The 21,290-nt window shown below is 39.8% G+C and overlaps 1 protein-coding gene across 11 annotated transcripts in view; it reads right to left on the reverse strand.

Annotated features, from left to right (window-relative positions):
- DST (dystonin) overlaps positions 1–21,290 on the reverse strand; it is a 496,251-nt gene that overhangs the window by 188,471 nt on the left and 286,490 nt on the right. For all 11 annotated transcript variants that reach the window (XM_058734319.1, XM_058734316.1, XM_058734317.1 and 8 more), the window contains one exon: positions 10,634–10,800. In XM_058734319.1, the coding sequence (XP_058590302.1) occupies positions 10,634–10,800 (167 nt within the window). The remainder of the gene's footprint in view (positions 1–10,633; positions 10,801–21,290) is intronic.

Here is a 21,290-nt window from a genome sequence, read left to right on the forward strand (position 1 = left end):
GAAAATGTCACAGAAGGCCTAACTTGGCACTTCGGTAACACTAATTCTAAATAATTCTTCCCAGTCAACAAACTAGCAAGTTCATTCATTCACTCAACATTTAATAAGCACCTACTATGTGCTGGGCAGAGAGGCACTAAGAATACAGGCACTGGGCATACGAAGAGCTCAGAGCTCTAAAGGGAATTCAGGAGTAAACCAGGAGAAAACCTGGTTGGAAAGAACACCCTGAGCACCAAGGCAGAGGGGGAAAAGCCTGCACATGTTCAGGCCTGGAGGCCACGTGAGAACAAGGAGACCACTGCCTGGGATAGGAGCCAACATCAGGAGGACACATGGTAAGAGATGACTGGAAGGATGCAGGGGCAGAGATGATGCAGAATCTCATGAACTTTTTTTTTATGTTTATTTTTGAGACAGAACATGTGCACACACGTGTGCACAGGGAAGGGGCAGAGAGAGAGGGAAGAAGAGGATCCAAGGCAGGCTCTGAGGTGTCAGCACAGAGCCCAATGCCGGGCTTGAACTCATGAGCCATGAGACCATGACCTGAGCTGAAGTCAGACGCTTAACTGACTGAGCCACCCAGAGGCCCCAAATCTCATGAATTTCTTAAAGGATTTTGTATATTTTTCTAAGAACTAATGCACTGAAATGCATTAAGGAGGTTACAGGCCTAAATGATCAGATCTGAGGTTACATGCAGAAGAAATCTCAAGTATTGAAAGTATTCCCACAGAAGCCAGTAGGGAACCATAGTGACTGCAAAAGAATGTGGCAGCAGAGGAGAGAAGCAGACAGGGAAGGAGATATTTCGAAGGTCAAATCCACAGAACTTAGGGGTGTGGGCATGGATGGGAGTCAACACAGAGAGAAAAGAAAGTCAACAGGAAACCCCCAAAAACTCCCAACATGTACTGGCCTTGTGGCTGAGTCTACAAATAGATCTGAGCAGGAAGAGCCCAAGAAACAGGAGGAAAACCAGGGCAGTGTGGAGCCATAAAAACCAAAGAAAAAAGACTAGTATTTCAAGAAGAAAAGAATGGTCAGTAGGGTCAAATACAGAGGAGAAAAATGAGGCCTGAAAACGACCCATTGGATTTAGCCACATGGAAGTCATTCTTGACCCTAGAAGAGTTTTGGTGGATTATGGGGCCAGAGGCCAGAAGAAGTGAGGTGAGGAATAAATATGGAGTAAAGAAATGTAAATGGAGGGTACAGACAATTCTTTTGACAAGTCTGGCCTTTAAGGAAAGGAATGATGTGAGGCAGTAGACGGGAAAAAAGCATTTAGGAGTTAAGAGAGGAATTTTTTTTGTTGTTTTATTAGCCAAGAGGCTTCAGCGTGCTTAAAATTCAAGGAGAAAGATCTGTTGAGGGAGAAAGGTTTAGTGTAATGAGAAAGAAGGTTTCTGAGGCAATGGTAGAAATGGGATCCAGAGCACAGGAGGAGGGATACAGGCCTTGGAGAGGTGGAGGAGGAATTCATCTGTCAAACAGGAGCAAAGATGGGCTGGGATGGATGCAAACGAAGTCAGGTCTGTATCTTTGGTAGCAAAGAGAAAGACATTTCACTTGCTGGTGTCAGTATTCTCTGAGAGCAGGAGTGCAGATCATCAGCTGATAGTAAGGGGAGAAAAGGCAGTATGAGTGAGAGAAGGTGTGAATTAACACAGATAGGAAAAGACTGCTGATCAGAACCAGTTGAAGCTGGTAAGCATGAAGTCACAGTGAAACTGATCATCTGCATATGACTTTTCCTGGTGCGCTTCACTGCTTGAGTACATGCACAGACAAAGCAGGTAGCTGGGCGCGCACAGGCTCAGGCTTTGCTGGAAAACTAGTATGTACTCAGCAGCATGCAAGGAATTGAAAGGAAATTATGTGGAAATAAAAACAAAACAAAACAAAACAAAACCTCCATTTACCTAGAAATCAGTCTTAAAACAACGTCTGTACTCCAGAACACGACGCACCTACTCACACACAGATGCATGAAGCCACATACGTTACTCAACATTTGTTCTCTGATAGATCACACAATAACAATATGTATTCAATATGCCTCACTTATCCTATGGCAGTTCGGCAGTTACCATGACAAATTCCCGTAGATGACTGTTTGGATTAAATCATGTTCAGGCTTAGCATGTTTTTACTGTTCTTATTGGTACAAAAAAGTATCTCCCCTCAGCCCCCTCCCCTCAGCGGAAAAAAAAAAAAAGGACAGCAAATAAAGATGAACACGCAAGAGACCCACCCATATTTTTGTAAATGGGTGTATATATTCCTTTATGCTCCTATTTGGGCACGTATTGTAGAAGGAAACAAAGCCATGAAGGTAATTTTCCCTTTCTCAGAACTAGATGCCTCAATTTATTTCAAATTTTCTTCCTGTTTTTTTCTATAAAGTAACTCTCTACCAACAAGACAGAAAGCAAAGGACGAAAAATGCTATGATTTACAGCGAGTTTAGTTAGTACTTCAAGATTGGAACCTACCAATGGAAATTAAAAGATACCTAAGGAGTTACAAGTCTCAGTTCACAAAGAACAATTAACCCCATAACAGCCTCATACCCTTTAACAAACACAGAGAATAGTATTGATTTTGATAGAGACCTAATTCTTTCAATACCTATATTTTAGTGAACTTAAGTAAATCTTACTCTCTAGGGGATAAATATGCCTCCAAAAGAGGGATAAACTTACTTTTTAGTCTGATAGAAAATATTAAACCACTTCATATCACAAAATAACATAGAACAGGAATCTGAAAATGAGTCGAAATAAAGACATATTGCAACAAAACAGATGGACCTATCAAAGAAAAATAGATGGATAGAAGATATGTCAGCTACTCTTGCAACATAAGAGAAATCTTAGTGTTAGAGAAAGGTAAGAAAATGCCGAAGGGAGCCAGGATGAAGGAAGCATATGTCAAGTTTCAAAGTAAGGGGAGTATTTCAGCAAAGCCCAGCTTCTCTTGTGCTTTACGGTCACGTGCCCTGTTATTAGTGGGTGGGCAGCAGGAAGGGAAGGAATCTGATGTTTATTACATACTTCCCAAACCTCTGGCATTGTGGCCCACATTCTCTTGTATGTTACCTCAAGACCACCCCCACTGCTGGCATTCTAACGTCTTAAATGATCACATCACTCTCAAATTTGCCAACTTACTTGGTCATTTTCCCCTAAACTCTCAACACATACATGTTTAGACTAATAGCTTGCACACCAGAGGGAAACATAAGCCTGCAATTTCAGCTCTGGCACATACCTTAAAAGCTGAAAAAAAAATTATATGAATAAAAGGGTAAATTAAAAAAGAAGAGAGGGCACCTGGCTGGCTTAGTCAGTCGAGTGTCTGACTCTTGATTTCAGCTCAGGTCATGATCTCATTCATGGTTCATGAGTTCGAGTCTCGTGTCAGGCTCTGCACTGCTGGGATTCTCTCTCCCTCTCTCTCTGTCCCACACCCACCTGTGCACACTTGCATGCTCGCGTTCTCTCTCAAAATGAATAAACAAACTTAAAAGAATAGAAAAAAATGAATGGGGTTTAATATCTGCTAGGATGTCATTAACAAATAATGGAATGTTTCTTTCTTAAAGGCATCATGGAGGGGAAACAGTACAAAAGGGTATTTCAGTGCAACTCTTCTAGCAGACAATTCAGATATAGGTCTTAAAACTTTAAATGCATTACCCTTCGACCTAGAAATTCTACTTCTAGGAACTTGTCAAACCAACACACTCACACATCTGCACAAACACACATACAAAGTCCAATACAACACTTTTTAATATCAAAAAAATGTAAAGTCCATCAATACAATACTATTAAATAATGTTACATCCATACATCAGAACACTCTGTAGCATTTTAAAAGAATAAGGTAAACCCATTTCTGCTGATATGGAAAGACATCCAAAATAAATTAAGGAGAAAGAAAAATGTGAAATAGCATATATGCCATTCTCTCAACTGTGTTTTAGAAAAGATTATTTATAATAATGTTCAAGACTTGGTGCTTATGTAAATTATACCTCAGCAAGCTGACCCTCCCCCCACCCTGCCCCAAAACACGTGTTTGTATATGCACAGAACATTTCTGGAAGACTATGAAAGAAACTGAACAGTTGTCTCTAGGGAAGGGGACTGGGTATCTGGGGAAAGAGATCACATTTCAATGCATTCGCCTTTATTCTATTTGAGTATTTTACTATGTTAATGTATTACATTTTGTTAGTTGCTGTTTTTTTTTATATAAAAGTCACAGATGCAAGTCAAAGTAGGGTTGTGGCAAGAAATACCACAGTATAGTAGGAGAACCTACTATAAAATTTACCAGGCTTTCACGGTGAGCTCTCAGAATTCAACTGTGTTGAGTTTATCTGGTAAGGCAAATAAGCAATTTGATTTTGCCTCAAAAACTGAAATACTTGTGACTTTTCCAAAAATTATAACCTTCGGGGCTCTGTGTCTTTGCCTAGCCCATGGCCACACACACACACCAGAGACCATACTTGTGTGTATGCGCACACACATACACACACCCTCAGACTTCTGGGTTCTGCAGCCTAAGGGCAGACCTGGTTCTGAAGGGAAAAAAAATCCCCTCATCAACACTAATCCAACTTCCTAAGGGAACATTTCAAACCCTAAAGGGCCTCCTCCCAGTATTAAACCAGTCCAATCCAGTTCAGCTTGTAAGGTGTGACTGAATCCAAGCATGCAGCTTAATCACAGGCCTCCAGGTCAGACTATTAAACATGATGATTCTGACCACAGCCTTACAGTCTAATCTTCCCAATTACAGCATCTTTAAACATTTAATGTAATGAAATATGATGGTCCCATTAAGTTCTAATTCAAAATGCAAACAATGAACAAAATAATTGCTATCCAACTACACACTCAGACAAGTGAAAAGCTTCTGGCTGCCTGATTAGAAAATATTTAAATGGCGTGCTCCTGAACACAATCTATCCTAAGAAAGTGGAGTCCTCCTTGGTTACATAATGTATGTAAAACATGCTTATGAAAAGAATGCCAAGGGCCTCAAAAGGAAATTCAAACCAGTGAATGGCATAAACTAAAAACAAGACTAGGACAAACAGAAACTATTAAGCAGAAATAATCTCTCTGCCAAACACACCACCCCTCTACCATGTGAGTCGTGACATATTCGTACCTTTCCATCCTACCACCTTAGGTTTTCACCTGGCTCTACCGCACATATTGCCCTGTTCTTTGTGGCCTGTGGGCGAACATTCATGTTCATGCCTGCTCAGGCAGACATGTTTTCACAGTGAGTGCTGCTGTTTGGGAACTTGGCTCTCATCAATGTTCTGGGGCAGTTATCTGCATGCAGTGACTGATAAAGTAGGACAAGTCAGGGGCGGAACGTCAAGCTAGAAGCCAGAGCTTTATTTCTCTCAAAAAGAAAAACAAAATCAGTTTTACTGTGATAACTGAGCACACTCTTAAATGAGAGCACAGAAAAATCAGCTGAACGGTCTGACTGTAACACCTACTATGAAGAACATGTGCTACTAATGGGAATTTTAGTCCTCTGTATCCAAACTCTAGGAGAATGATTAATCTACTGCAGTTTAGAATCCCAGAGGCTGTTGATTCTCAGTTAACTCTACTTCTCTTGCTTTTAACCTACTTACTCATCAGATGCTTTTGTGACATCCTTTTGATCTAAGTCCATCAAATCCAGTCTACCTTGTTATTCTTTTGAATGAAAACCAAGGTTAGGGGCAACAGTGAGGCTTATTTACCTAAGATCTCTTACCAGCTGTGGTTTTCAGTGAAAAGATTTTAATACTCTTTCAAGAAAATTTAAACTATACAAACAAAACAAGTACAAGCTAGTACAGATATATGGTAGTTTTATTATTTGAATTCTTTCCACTGAAAACTGAACACAACAAACAGACGTTCCTAGAAGGAATCGGGAACAGAATTTCCTAAAATAGAACAGAATTTCCCAGAAAGAATCAGGAACAAAATTTCCTAAAAATTTATTTATTTTATTTTTAATTGATGGATAGTTGACATACAATGTTGTATTAGTTTCAGGCATACAACATAGTGATCCCATAATTCTATATATTATACCATGCTCACAACAATAAGCAATAATCATGGTTACATTCTGAATCAATGACCTATTTAAGTAGAACCTATAAGAGCTATCCTTTGTAATCTCTTCCACTATATCATAGTACTTTATCATTCTTATTACCCATTGCATAATCCAGGCTCTTCACCTTCTTGGGGATAATATGACATACCCAAAACTACAGAACAGTTCATTTGTGGTTTTGCTCTCACTTATGCTGAGTGTTTTAATGTTCTCTTATTATCTACAATTTTCCTCACATTATGAGTTGCTGCTAATGCCATTTTCACTGACGGCTAATTCTAAGTTATGTGACTGATGTCCCTCACTAATTTCTTATGAGGGACAAAGATCTTAGTTGGCATTTATATATATATACTATTCATGTAGACATTTCTTAAATTCATCGAGAATTCTCATGTATCTTTGCTGAATATCATTAGTTTTCAACACTGCCCTAGCACAGTTGCTCAGGTCAACAGTTCCATTTCTGGATATCTAGTTTACCTGCAGGGTATTATGGTAAGTAGTTACACAGAAGCATATGAGGACTTGAGACTCCTGAGCTGTCACCTCCATCATTTAAAAGGTATGTCGTCGAGTACATTAGTTTCCCTTTTGAGCCCCAGTTTCTTCAGTAATTTAATAATGTGATCATTTAATACGCAGATAAAAATGGAAATAGTGTCATCTATTTCACAGGACTGTGATCATTTTAAAAGCTACCATATATAAAAACAGCTAACACAGAAATTGATACATGGTCAACAGTCCACACATATTTCTTGGGTGCCTTCTATGCAACAGTTACTTTCTTTTTAACTTCAGGGATGGTTTTTATTGTGTAATGTCTATAAATTACTCTTACTATAAAAATTTCTTTTTTATTTCATGTTAGTCGAGTACTGCTTACTGGGGTTAACAAACATTCTCTCCACTTCATAAGTCATATTCTATGTGGGAACACTAATAAAATTATGCTAGGCAATCCAAATTAATGTAATTAAGTTTTGACAGTATTGACAGCAATACAAAATCTGAAGGGTGCTATTATTCTGTCCCCATTTCAGATCAGTATTTCTAAATCTTCAGGAGATGTGTGCACAAAAATCTGACCAGATCATTTACTACAATTAATACTCATTTATTTTTAAATGACAAATACGGGGCATAGGAAGCACCTGGGTGGCGCAGTAGGTTAAGCGTCCAACTCTTTGATTTCGGCTCAGGTCAAGATCTCATGGTTCAAGAGATTGAGGCCTGTATGTGTAGCCCGCTTGAGATTATCTCTCTCTCTGTGTCTCTCTGTCCTTCACCCACTCATGCTAGTGCTCGCTCTCTCTCTCAAAATAAATAAATAAAACCTTTAAAAAAAATAGTTGAAATGACAAAGAGTGTCCACTTTCCTTGCGATCCCCAGAGAAATCTTGCATATTCTCTCTGGGGCGTGCAAACTTGCTTCATGAGTGGCACCACAATCCTCTGCCCATCCACTCCAGGAATCTCAAGGTTCTTTCCTGCTAAGCCCTCACTCCCTGTCAAGATCCTTCTCAACCGAGTACTCCATACAGTTAGGCTTGGTATTTAAGTAGAAACCAAACCCATGTACCACCTCAGATCATTTTTATTACATAAGTCAAATGAAACTCATATATAAAAAACAACTTTTAATCTAGAAATAGACCCCCAAACCCAATTAAATGGATATGTTTCCACAGCAAGTCCAAATACATCACAAAATTTAGGGGAATAATTACCAAGTAAAAACAACTATAAATTAGACACTACTCTCTAAATGTGATTATTGCTGTATATCCAAAAATCTTCTTACAGTGATTTTTCAATTGTTTATAACTTTCTATTTCCCCTTTAGAGTATTTTAAAACATTCAACAGTGAAAACTATGTGTAGTTCAACCCCATCCATTTCTTACACATGCTAGAAGAAAAGTACTCGATCATTTTTTAAGTAAAAAGAAAAGCTAAAAACAGTTCTACACATGAAAAGTTTCTTCCAGTGAAAAAGGCCACAGTAGTATTTTATGAGGCACATGATGATGAACGTAAGCAACAAAGAAATCTTGTGAGCACTTAAACCTGATACTCAGTATTTCTACCATGAATTCTAACAAGGGAAAACAAAGCCAACTAGGAAATCAAAGTTCAAAGTTAAAACTAAACAATTCTTTTTTTTTTAAGTTTATTTATTTATTTTGAGAGAGAGAGACAGAGAGAGCACGCGCACGCACGTATGCACATATGAGAGCAGGGGAGGGGCAGAGAGAGAGAGGGAGAGAGAGAAAATCCCAAGCAGGCTCCAAACCGCCAGTGTGGAGCCCGACATGGGGCTCGATCCCAAGAACCATGAGATCATGACCTGAGCCAAAGTCAGAAGTCAGATGCTTCATCAAATGAGCCACCCAGATGCTCTCTTCTCTTTAAAAAAAAAAAAAAAAAAAAAAGATTTTAAGTAATCTTTACACCCAACGTGGGGCTTGAACTCACAACCCCAAGATCAAGAGTCACATGCTCCAGTGAGTAAGCCAGCCAGGTGCTCCAGTAAAGCTAAACAATTTTCTAAAATGATCACTCTGTCAAATTAAAAGTTCAAAGCAAATAATATTCAAAAGATCCAAATTCTCTCCTAAAGCAATATGAGCTCTATAATATTAAACTTCCCCAGGAAATTTCAGCATTTCTGTCACATATGTAGGAGAAAAACACATAGCATGTATATACTAATTTGTACTTATACTCTTTCACGAGTATTGAAGAGACAATGTCCAGAGACCATTGTTTTTAAAAGTCAATTATTTTAGAATAATAGCCAGCTTCTAAATGCTTTGCTTCTACTTAAAACACTTCAAAGAGAAAAGAGCACACACTCAAAGGTACATCATGACATAAATCCTTCAGGTATAACAATCCAAATATTTTTATTTAAAGGCCAAGATCTTATCATCCCAGGTATAAAATATATCCAATTATGCAGCCTTCTGATGGCCTCATGTTTTAAGTCACATAGAAGTGCAGTATGATGACAGCAATGTCTGTACCGACTAAACCCTCTTGGCACTGTGTTACTTAAGGAGATCTGATACTTTATTTTCAACAAGTGTAGGCGAGTTGATTCTGATTTTTCTTATTAATCAGGCAAACTATACCTACCTCTACTGAAATGTCGTTCCATAAAGAAGCAGACTATTACAGTGTTATAAAGGGGCTCTGGGTGCGGATGCGTGGGAGATTCATTACAGTTTGACTGATGTTAAAATTTCCAAAATAAAAAAGAGGGAAAGAGAAAAAGATCTCTCCCCTTTGTAAAAAAAAAAGAGGGAAAGAGAGTAAGGTCCTCAGGGGAGTGAAAGGAAAAAAAGAAAGAGAAAGGAGACAGATGGGGAGAATGCGATTTTAAATCAAGCAGACCGAGATTAAAATCTCAGCTCTATGATGTATTAGCAGCGAGACCTTGGCAAACCCAAGGTTCCTCCTCTGCAAAAGTGGGATAGTAACAGTTCCTGTTTTGTGGGACTGTTAGGAGATTTGAATGGGATAACATATGGAAAGCAATGAACAGAATGCCCCACATGTAGAAAGTTATCAAAATATTAACTATTCTATATAATTATTATTTTTATCAAATAAATTTGTTAGTCCAATGAGCTATAGCTTAAGCTTACTCTACTTAGGAAGACATTCTTCAACAACATGATATAATTTTTTCAAAACTAAGAAAAGTTACTGAGATCAACACACGTATTGTTTTCAATAAATATTTTCTGGGGCTCTAGCTCCTTAGAAGACATTAAAAGCATGGAGTCAAAAGCCAGAGGCCCCAGGTCTGAATCTCAAAGCTGCCCTTGCTCTGTGTGACTGCAAGCAAGTATTTACTCAGTGCCTCAGTTTTTGTATGGTAACTGGGAATGATGATATAGGGGTGCTGTAAGAACTAAATAAATCAATATATGTAAAAACTGCTTAGGATGGTGTCTGGCACTTTATAGTAAGTGCTATGTCAGTGTTAACTGGGATTCAGTTGTTAATAATTCTCACCCAGAAAACTGTTTACGACCTCAAAGTTGTCCTCTTTTGAACCCAGCTACTCATCAGAGTAACCAGTGTAGGAGACTGCAATTTGGACATGTGTGAGCTCTAAGTCTGAACTAAACCCTTACCCTACAACTCATCAGTTCTCCATTTGTACAATCATGCTCATCCACTTGAAGACTCTATATATCAGAGCTTACTGTCTTCCAAGTTACTAGCAAAATTCAAAGATATGATATAGCTCTGTGGTCTGTGTGTATGCACCAAGCTTAGAGTGATGATCTCGCAGTGGTAAGAATCTGATGTTTCTACTTGTACTTGGTCTGTATTTTCTAACTTTCTGCCATGCACATGTATTGCTTCTATAATAATAAAAGGTTATTTTAAAATCTGGAAATGGAAGAAACACTTCTCATATTTGTCTAAGAAAATAGACCCCACAAATTCCATACCTGTATTTATGAATGATGGCATTAAATAGTTTTCCATCTCTCCAGCAGGTAGTGAAATTTTCACACCGTATTCCAGCATAACCCTCTGTTGCCTGCTGTGTCCACAGTAGCAATCTCTCCTTCGCAGACATATCCTCTGACTCTCCAGTAACATGGATATCAGATATCTAAACACAACAGAAAGTGTTAAAATATTAGGAAGAAAGCCAGCTCAGACTGAGAAACTACTATGTACCAAGCACTTCATTAGTGTTATTTTACTTAGTCCTCATAACTCTGACTGGAAAGCTAAATGTATTTTTCCCATTTTACATACAGGGAAACTGAGTTTCAAAGACGTTCATAGATAGAAAAGGAGGATTTAACCTAAGCACCTAATTTTTTTTTTATTATGCCAAAATGTCACAGCACTGAGAATTCTACATTCATCTTTACTAATCAGATCTGTAAAATAATCCAACCAAAGGTTTTGCCAAGTTCAAATGGATCCAAAGTAAAACGTACAAACTAATCTATATTACCACCTGCAGAGCAGGATTTGATCTGACAGGTATTCCGTGGAAAGAACAAAGAAGGAAACTAGTACTTTCCCCAATTAACTACATTACATAACAATTTGACCTAAAGTCTCTTTAATTTTCTCATGAGTCCTTTCTCAGTTTACTCAACAGGATACCTTTATTAACTGATTTTTTTCCCTATACTTTGTTCATTTTCATTTAATTTTCTAAAAGTCTCTTTCACTAAATAAAACAGGTCACCAGTTCACATGATTGACATTTTCTTAAGAACCTCTCTAACAAGGGTCCTACTTAATCTGCTGATAATGATATTAGGGCACAAAGTGACTTTACCAGGGGTCACACAGTGATTCCAAAGCTGGGATTAACACCAAGAAACAACTGTTCCCTCCATCAGTGCAGGATGAAAGCCAAGGGATCAAGAAAGACAGGCGGGAAGCCAGGATCAGGATGAGTAAATAAAGAATTGGAAGCAATATATAGGGAGGCACAAGTCATTTTGTAACAGGAAAAAAATCACTCAAGTCATGAGGTTGGCTTCTAGTTCTGGCCACTACTCCCACAGCTTTGAATAATACATTTCATGTCTGTGAGTCAACTTCCTCATCTATAAAATGAGGAGGTAGGAGGGAGAAGCAGATCATGTTTAAGACTCTGGTCAATCTAAAGTCTTACCCAGAGACTGTAAATACAACACAGAAGTCAGAGGTCAGAAGAGCCAGAGTCAAAGAACTGAAAGTAGAAAATCTGACAGTCCCAGACTGAAGAAAGCCTTTGACATGCAGCAGTGCTAGGCTCAGACAGGAAGCCCTTTATTCTTCCCAGCTGCCACAAGAGCCGGAGGCCAGGCCAACCAGGAACCTGGTGCAGGCTGCAGCAGCAAAAGCCCACGCCAGGCCTGGCAGCCTCTAACACCACCACCTGGACATGATGGCGGGAGCCACACACACCCTTTCTCCAATATTCTGCATAGATCTCCATGCCTTGCAGAGCTTGCTCTCAGCCACAGTATGAGACATGCTCCTTGACAAATGATTTGAAAGATGAGCTCAGGGTGTACCTGGGTGGCTCAGCTGGTTAAGCGTTCAACTCTTGAGTTTGGCTCAGGTCATGATCTCACGATTCGTGAGCTTGAGCCCCTGTCCAGCTCTGTGCTGACAGTGTGGAGCCTTCTTGGGACTCTCTCTCTCTCCGCCCCCCCTTCCTCTGCCCCTCCCTTGCTCGATCTAAATTAATTAATTATTTGTATAACAAAAAAAATAAATATGAGCTCACGGTCTCAATTTAATCATCTTTTCTAAGAACCTGTGCTAATCTCCACAGCACGAAAAGAACTATGTGCATGCATGAACACATTATATAGTATATACAGGACAAATTCCTTTTTTTTTTTTAATGTGGGGAAAAAAAGAGCAGAAAAATCACCAATGTTATTCCACCCCCAACTTCCAACTGATACCCTGATCTGAAATTATGCTAGAGAGCCCTTCTAGTACATCCCAGGAGTTTAAATTCCATCTCCACCATTTATGTTCGAGTTACTCAACTGTTTCAAGACCATCCTCTGACTTGTAAAATAATGATGGTAATAGTTATTATGCTATATCATGAGAATTCAACACGAACACAGTGTAATGTCAGCAACTTTACTGTTGTGGTTATTATTATTCTTTTTTACAAAGGGAGAAGCAAAAATTTGGCTTTATTATTCTCCCAATTCTCCTACTGTAAAGAGAAGTAAAAAGTTTTTTTTTTTTTTAATGTTTATTCATTTTGAGAGAGAGAGAGAGAACATGAGTGACAAGTGGGGAAGGGGCAGAGAGGGAGAGAGAGAATCCAAACCAGGCTACCCACTGTCAGCACAGAGCCCAATGCAGGCCTTAAACTCACAAACCATGAGATCATGACCTGAGCCGAAATCAGGAGTTGGACACTCAACCAATTGAGCCACCCAGGTGCCCTGAGAAGTAAAAATTTTTTAAATTTGTTGCCTCAAGCAAATCAACATTTATAAAAACAAGGGTTCAGAGAAACAAATCTAGGAAACTATAAACAAGAAAGTTATGCCTCCCGGCAAAATCTCACAAGAGGCTTCTCTTAGTCTTTACAAATTATAAAATCAACTGCTTCTGGGAACCCTTACCACAAGGGAGCTCTGTGGGTGGTAATCACAACTAAATAAAGAAAAGGGAGAGAGTTGGAAAGGCGGGGGACTATTTTCTGCTGGTCAAGAACGTTCCATGCCAGTCCAGTCACTGAATTATCTATTCACAAGGGAAGTCAGTAAATTTCAACTACAAGGTAAGTTTAATAGGTTCAAGTGCTGCTCAGCATTTTATCCCAGGAAGGATATTAAAGGGGGAGTTCTGAGGTCGAAAAACGGTCTAAATATCAACCAAGAGAAAGCAGTATAGTCTAATTAAATAGATTTCCAATGGATGAATTTCAGATTGTTACTCCCACACACTACTTCAGGTTATTACACATGTATACACTATTTAAAAAGCTGTGATTTTCAAATGTATATTCAAATATTATGAACCAAACTTTAACATAATTAAAGATTACTAACACACTGACTTTCAGCTTTTCCTGCCATTTCCAATTACCTCAGTATTATTCCTATAGAGAAACTCAAGGTATTTTTTAAAATGTCCTGTTACCATTAACTACTACCTCTCTTGAGTATATCAAACTTTTCATGATACTGTGCAATCAAAACCAAAATGAAAAATAAATTAAACTCTAAAATTTATGTCTGCAGTTGTCATTGATGACCCCTGATTTAAAATCTATGCATTCAGCACAACAGTCTGAACCCTCCTCCCTCAGTGAAAGGTCAGGGGTGGTTCTAGGAAGTAATTAAGCTTCCTCCTTTCAGATCCTGAAGTCAATACAGAGACCAGAGAAGGTTTCCATTCATGCTGCCTGGGTTCAAATTCCAGCTCCAAGAGTAAACGGGACCACAACCCAGAGCCATCCACATCATCTAAAATCCGTTTTCCTCATTTAAAAAACTTAAATTATGACAGAATTTCTACCTCTTTTGAGTGGTTCTAAAGATTCAGTAAAATAAATCCACATCAAATGCTTAGCACAGTGCCTGGCATACAAATGTTAGCTTCTCCCACCACAATTTTATTAGTAGTATTTGCCACTTAAAGTTTCTCACCAACAATCTGTCAGCTAACACCTAAAGCAAACAAAACCCTTTACACCAGAGCTCCTTTTGGAAACTTGAAGCCCTCATGCCTCACATCCAGGTCATTGCTGGCTACCACCCAAATTCGAGCTCTTCCTGTCACTGAGCCTCCTGAGCCTGTATTTCATCCCTGTCTCATCTCTCCTGACCCAGCTTGCCACCACTCTCAAGCTTTCCAGAAATATCTATTCCAGGGTAAACAAAGGCTCCTAAAACTTCAGTACCTTCACTGCTTCTACTATTTTACTGAACTTGGTCTGTCCCTCTCACCTCCGGTCAAGTCCCACATACCACCAGGCAGGGCAAGCATATTCTAATCCCCCAGTGATGCAAAAATGATAGTTTTCAAACCGTGACCCATAGGTACGAAGACCTCACTTTTACACTGTAGGCCACTCACTCTTATATCACCACCTTCTTCTCCTTAAAAATGATCCCTGTGGGTGGGAGATGGGCTAGATGGTGATGGGCATTAAGGAGGGCACTTGTAAGGAGTACTGGGTGCTGTATGGAAGCGAATCACTGAATTCTGCTCCTGAAAACAGCACTGCACTGTACACTAAAATTTAAATTAAAAAAAAAAAAAAAAAAGATTCCTGCATCCCCCAAAGATCTGACACCTGGCTCAGTGTGTACCTGGCTCCATGCTGTGTCACATCCTCACAGTCCTTCTTCTCTCCACTTCATCCATTCATACATCTATTGCTACGTCCTGGATCTCATCATCTTACACCAGAACTAGTCCACCTCCGATATTTAACTTCTGATAGTGACTTCCTGTTCTTCTACCACTTTCATTCCCCAACCCTAGGTAAAAACCACTTCTCTGGCTTCATTGACATCTCACATTGCTTGATATGCCTCATTATGATCCATTCTATGAGCCCTCTTCTATCTTCACCTCTTTCTCTAGCTGGCCTGCAACACGTGATCCATCACTTCAACCAACTTCCTCAACTCCCTCACACCCTTCTCCTTGCCCTGCAAGCCCCCAGCCAAACCCCAATCCTGGCCAAGTCAGCTGCACGTCTCCCCTACTCTTCCCTATGCTATAAAGCTCTACTAGAAAACTGCAGTCCCATGTGGACTGCTGCCACCACAGGTTCCAGGTCTGCAATTCAGCTAAGCACGCTAAGAAACCTGGCACTTTTTCTTGGTGTCCTAATTGGCCCGTTTTTCTATCCCTCACAATCTCTCTTTCAATATTGTTTACCATTTGCATGAAATTCCCTACCGTACCACTTCCTTATTTACGTTTAGCGTTCACTTTTTAATCTCCTTCTTTATCGAGAAAATAGCAACATGAGTAAGAACTCCCTCACTGCCCTGCCCTGCTACCAACAAACTTGGCTTTTGCATGACCTGCTTTTCTCATATGCTCAGAATCCTTCCACCTCCTGTCTCCTGGGGAATTGTCACTCTATCAATCATCCCCTCCACATCTGGGTCTTGGCTCTCAGTATTTAAAAATGCCCATCTCAGGGTGCCTGGGTGGCTCAGCCAGTTAAGCATCTGACTCTTGATGTCGGTTCAGGTCATGATCTCACAGTTCATGAGTTTGAGCCCCACATCAGGCTCCACACTGACAATGCCCATCTCTTCCATCCTAAAACAAAAATAAACAAGATTTATAAACTCAATTCCCTCTTTTCTTATCACTGTCTCTCTCTCTTCCAGTAAAGCAACTGAACAAAAAAAAAAAACCCTCTGTAATTTTCATGTTTTTTAAACAGACTTTATTTTTGTATTTTTTAGCTCTATTATCTTTACTCTTCAACCTCCTGTGATGTGGCTTCCATCCCAATCACTCCACTAAAACTAAGTAGCGGTGACCAGATAAGAAAGTGAGGGAGCTTCCTGCTTGTGACTCGATTTTCCCAGGAGAAAAAGGAAATCAGATGGTAAAATGTAACAGAGCAAGTTGTAAGCACGAAAGGAGGGAGGTCACGTGGTACCTGAAGAGCTGAAAGATATTGTGAGCAATCATCTACAACCTCCTCTTCCATAGTCTCACTTAATCAATAAGCACTCACAAATGTCTGCTAGTACCACTACGAGGAGTTGGTCATACAACCACCCTCATGGAGCCTGCAATTTAATGACAGAAAAACATCACAGAGAAGAGTTCAAGGGTTGCTTTCCAATCTGTCCATTCTCCACTCCTGATCTGTCTGAGGCATCTGTCACTGGCAGTCTTCCTCCCTGACTTTCCTGATGTCACTCCTTCCTGGTTTTCCTCCTGCATCCTTGGCCATTCGTTCTCAGTTTGCAGCAGAGGCTCCACTGCTACCCTTCCTTTAGTGCTATTCCCCAGGCTCAGTCCTCAGCACCCCCGCTTCTTCTCACGCCTCCTGTACAATCTCACCTTCTACAATGGTTTCAACTTCCCCCCTCATACCAATGACTCTGGGATCCCCATGTTGCTCCCAAAACTTACCCCTGAACATAAGACCCATAAATTCTAACTCCCTAATGAACACTTCTGTCAAAATAGTAAAACCAATCATATATTGAGCACTTCAGTGAGCCCGTGTGTTGAAGCACTTCCCAAGTATCATCTCATCATCATTAGATACAATCTCATTTTACAAATGATAATGAAGCACAAAGTGGTTATGTGACTTGCTCAAGTGCACACAAACTACTAACAGGTAGAAGTAACACCTGAACTTGCATCTACCTGGCTTCACTGTGCTTTATCTCACAACCTCTTCAAACCCACTATAGAGAAAGTTGAATTTCTCTTTCTCCATCTCACTCTTCCTTCTGTATCTGTAGCTCAGAGGATGGCCCCATCATTTACCCAGTTGCTCCGAAATCAAAACCACTGAAGTCATCCTCGATGCCTTTATCTCCATCTGTACCTATCTTCAATTGGTCACACAGTCCTATGCAGCCTCTTCTCTCCTCCCTCCCCTTCAACACACACCCCCAAAAATTCCTCATACTCCAGCCCCACTGAACCACTTCTTGTTCCTTCAAGAACAACACATTTCCACAGGACACTATGCATTTATATATGCTACTACCTACCTACAGAATGCCCTCACCAGCTGCCATCCCACTCAACCCCTTCACTCATCCATCTCTTTGAAGAAGCCCCAGCTGATTCAATCTCCAGGGTCTGTGAGAGATGTCCCACCATCCTCTCTGCTTCCACAGCGGCGCATACACACACTACTGTAATAACACGTGTTGTGTATAATTATCATCTGTTGATATATCTTCTGTCCCTCTAATATGTGAGCAAACGTACACAAAATGACAATGTCTTATTCATTTTAGCATTACACTGTCTTAACTCTGTCACTGCTTGGCACATAATAGACAGTAAATGCCCATGAGCATATATCTTTGTGATTGAGTTAGGCACCTCTGGAATTTAAATTATTTCATTCAGGCAACCAGGATACCCTTGATCACTTCTGCTTTAGCATATACTTCAAGGTCCCACACAGGAAGGAGAGGCTTTATTACCTACACTGTGCAAACTCCAAGCAAAAAAACTGACGCACCCATAAAAATGTCACTCAACCATTTTTTGTAGGTTTTTGCTTACTATCTACACAGTAAAAATGACATATTTGGCAACATTTTCCAAAAAACTTATTTTGGCACTGTGTAAAAATAACCTAAATCTAGTATTCTCCAAGTTCAAGGAAGAGTATGATGGGAGGAGGTTGACATGTTTGAATTAAAATGTCTTTATATCCCAAGTTCAAGTGAATGCCAATGTCAATCTTGCAGTATCTTTTAAGACAAAATTATGATAAGTCTAGAATGGTATGGGGTTCAGCAAAGCTTCCACCTTCTTCTAGAACTGAGTCTCACTACTGGAAATCTAAAGTTTGTATGAACTGTCAAGTTTTGGTCTGGCTTTCCACTTTACCTATAATCAAAATAATTCTTTCTGCTTATTTTCCTTAATTTTTCAACTAAGCAACTTCACTGACTTTTTTTCTGGCTTATCTGCTTTAAATGTGAAATTTCAGTAAGTAGTTTTCACTTGAATTAGAGAGGAAATGTTATTTCCTTCCCATAAAGTCAAGAATGTGGTTGTGCCGTGACACGGCCAGAGCAAGAAAGGGTAATTGGCCTTCTACCACCACTCTATTTATGTGTATTCCTCTTCCAAGAGGACAGTCCAAACTGAAATTTGGAAATCTACAAGGTTTTTATGTGAAGAGCAAGTATTTTCCAGAGCCCTGACAAAAGCTCTGGAAACAGTTCCAAGCTTTAAAAATACACAACATAAGGCATTCTCAAAAATGGCATGGTCATGTTATTAGACAGGGTTCTCCAAATGTGGATTCTAAAAGTATTGTTCCTACTGGTAAATCTCAGAAAAATCTAACCATTTGGATAGGAAGTCCCGAAACCCATTTGAATTAAAAATATGCCTGCTGGCTATATATTTTAGCAAAATTATTTTAAACCATTTAGGGCATTAAAAAAGAATCCAGATACCGAGTATATGAAGTCATTTTCATAGTTCAGGATCCTGAGCCTTGAGAATAAAGAAGTCACCATATCTGTTTTTTTTCTTTTCACTCCATATAAGATCAAAAACTGCAATTAAAAAACCAAAAAGCTCAGCCTAAAATAAATTCTACCAACAAAACAAAACCCTCATACTTTTTCCTACCTTCACATCCCTTATTCCCACATCACCTCTACCCTTACACTCAACACTAAGATTTTACTACATAATTTCCCTTCTTCCTCTTGGCAGAGCTGAGACAACATACAATGATTGAAACATTAATAAATGGAAGTAAAAGAAGGTCCAAGGGGCTTTAGGAGAAGTCTCTGGGCAGGGGAGGGGGAAAGGGTGCAGACATTATTCAAACACAAGAAAGAAAGCCTGACCCAAATTCACACAGTTCTAACTGCGGTAGAACCAGGCATGTGCCTGCTCAGGGATGAGCTTTGTTTCATAGTGCACATCTGACCAAATGCCTCATAGAGCACCATCAGGAAATGTGAACCACAGTCTCACCAAACAGCTCAGAGACACAATACACACCCAACAACAAATGGACTGTTTGCTTCTGCAAATGGAACCAAAGAATCCAGTGTTGGAATTCTCAAAACATAAAAGCATGAGTTGCTCCAATGCTCCTGAAACCTCCCCATGGGTGTTGACTCATTGTGCCACTCAAACTCATGCATCTGCTAGCTTCCCACATCCCTAAGGAAGACACGAGCATCAGTAACATGGATATATTAGCTGTCCCAAGACTGTTTCTAGGGGAGAGGAGGGTCTTATATTCCCTGTTTTCTCTCTTTTCACACTACAAACTATCGAGTGGCAATAATTACTATCCTTGGTCTGGACCATCACCTCTAGTCTCCAATGTCAATACTAAGGACATCCTTTAAGACACAGTCATGAGACACCTGGAATAGTATTGGGCTCAAGCGAGCTTCCACCTCCTTCTGGAACTAAGCCTCAGTGTCTGGATTAGTAATAGTCTCCTAACTAGTCTCATTGCACCAAGTCTTGGCTTACTTTCAAATGCCATTTCAGGTTGTTCCTGACTCCACAGCCACAGTATTCCAGTTCAGTTTTGGCTGCTCTCTCTAAAAAAATTTTTTTAATGTTTATTCACTTTTGAGAGATAGGGACAGAGTGCGAGTGGGGGAGGGGCAGAGAGAGAGGGAGACACAGAATCCGAAGCAGGCTCCAGGCTCTGAGCTGTCAGCACAGGGCCCGATGCAGGGCTCGAACCCACAAACTGTGAGATCACGACCTCAGCCGAAGTCGGACACCCAACGGACTGAGCCACCCAGGCGCCCCTGGCTGCTCTCTCTAGACTCAAGCTATCTCCTTCCTATTCTATGATCGAACCATCTGAACTTCGAACCATGTGAACCACATGCTCCCTCTCTCCTAGGGTCCTCTGTTCAAGCTACTACTCCCCTTGGAACATTCTCCTCATACTCTGCCTAACATGACACAGATTAGGTGCTCAATATCTGCTGAATAAGTGGAGGGAGGGAATATATAATGCAAGATCAGAAACATGTTTCATGTTTTCATTTGAGATGAGTGAGTTTTAACCTGTCATGTCATGTAAGACTTGTCATTTTAGAAAAGTAAAACGTTTCCAATTAAGCTCACTTTCCAATAATAATAGAATGCCCTGACTACTGCACAAAAGTACCCAGCAGCAAGCTCAAGCCCAGAGATTACTCAGTGAGAACCCAACATTAAGCAGTGAAACTGAGCTTCATCTAAATCATTTTTCTAAAACAATTCCATAAACTTGACACAACAGACTACCTCAAAATGCCTTTCCAATAAAAGAAAACAAGCCAACATAACCCATCTCATAGCACACTCTGATTTTATTCATAGCTTATTACTAGATGACCCACTTACTGCTAACTGAATTGCAACAGCCTCACTGTGCTGGTCAGCTGAGGCCATATATGTGAAAGTCCTCTGAGCAAAGTCAATGCCACCAGACAACTGGGAGATAGGAACACCCTATTTTTACAGATGTTGTCATGGTTCTGGCATGCACTAAGAACACAAGAACAGCCAAACTGCAAAGCTGAGTCGGATACTCCCTAAAAGATTCACTTTAAAAAAAAAAAAAATGCATGTATTTCATTCTTCTATACAAGGCAAATCATGCAACGTTTATTTTTTTATTTTTTTAATAACCACAATTTGTTGAAAGGATTAAAAAGCTTAATCAAATTTACTACTTAAATAACTTATGTGTAACATGGGAAAGGCAACATCTCTGAAGTAAAAAGAACTAAGATATTTAGCTTAGAGAAAGCTATAACTATACTTAAGGATTAAGGAATCAGGGGAACTCAAGCTGAAAGTACCCAAAGGCACTTGGAGGATTCCCTGTTTCACTTGTGAGCAAGCTGAGGCTACAAGAAGTGAAGTGACTTGACCAGCATCTCCCATGCT

The sequence above is a fragment of the Neofelis nebulosa genome, chromosome 6 (genome assembly GCF_028018385.1).
Source record: "Neofelis nebulosa isolate mNeoNeb1 chromosome 6, mNeoNeb1.pri, whole genome shotgun sequence".
In the NCBI taxonomy this organism is placed as follows: Eukaryota; Metazoa; Chordata; class Mammalia; order Carnivora; family Felidae; genus Neofelis; species Neofelis nebulosa.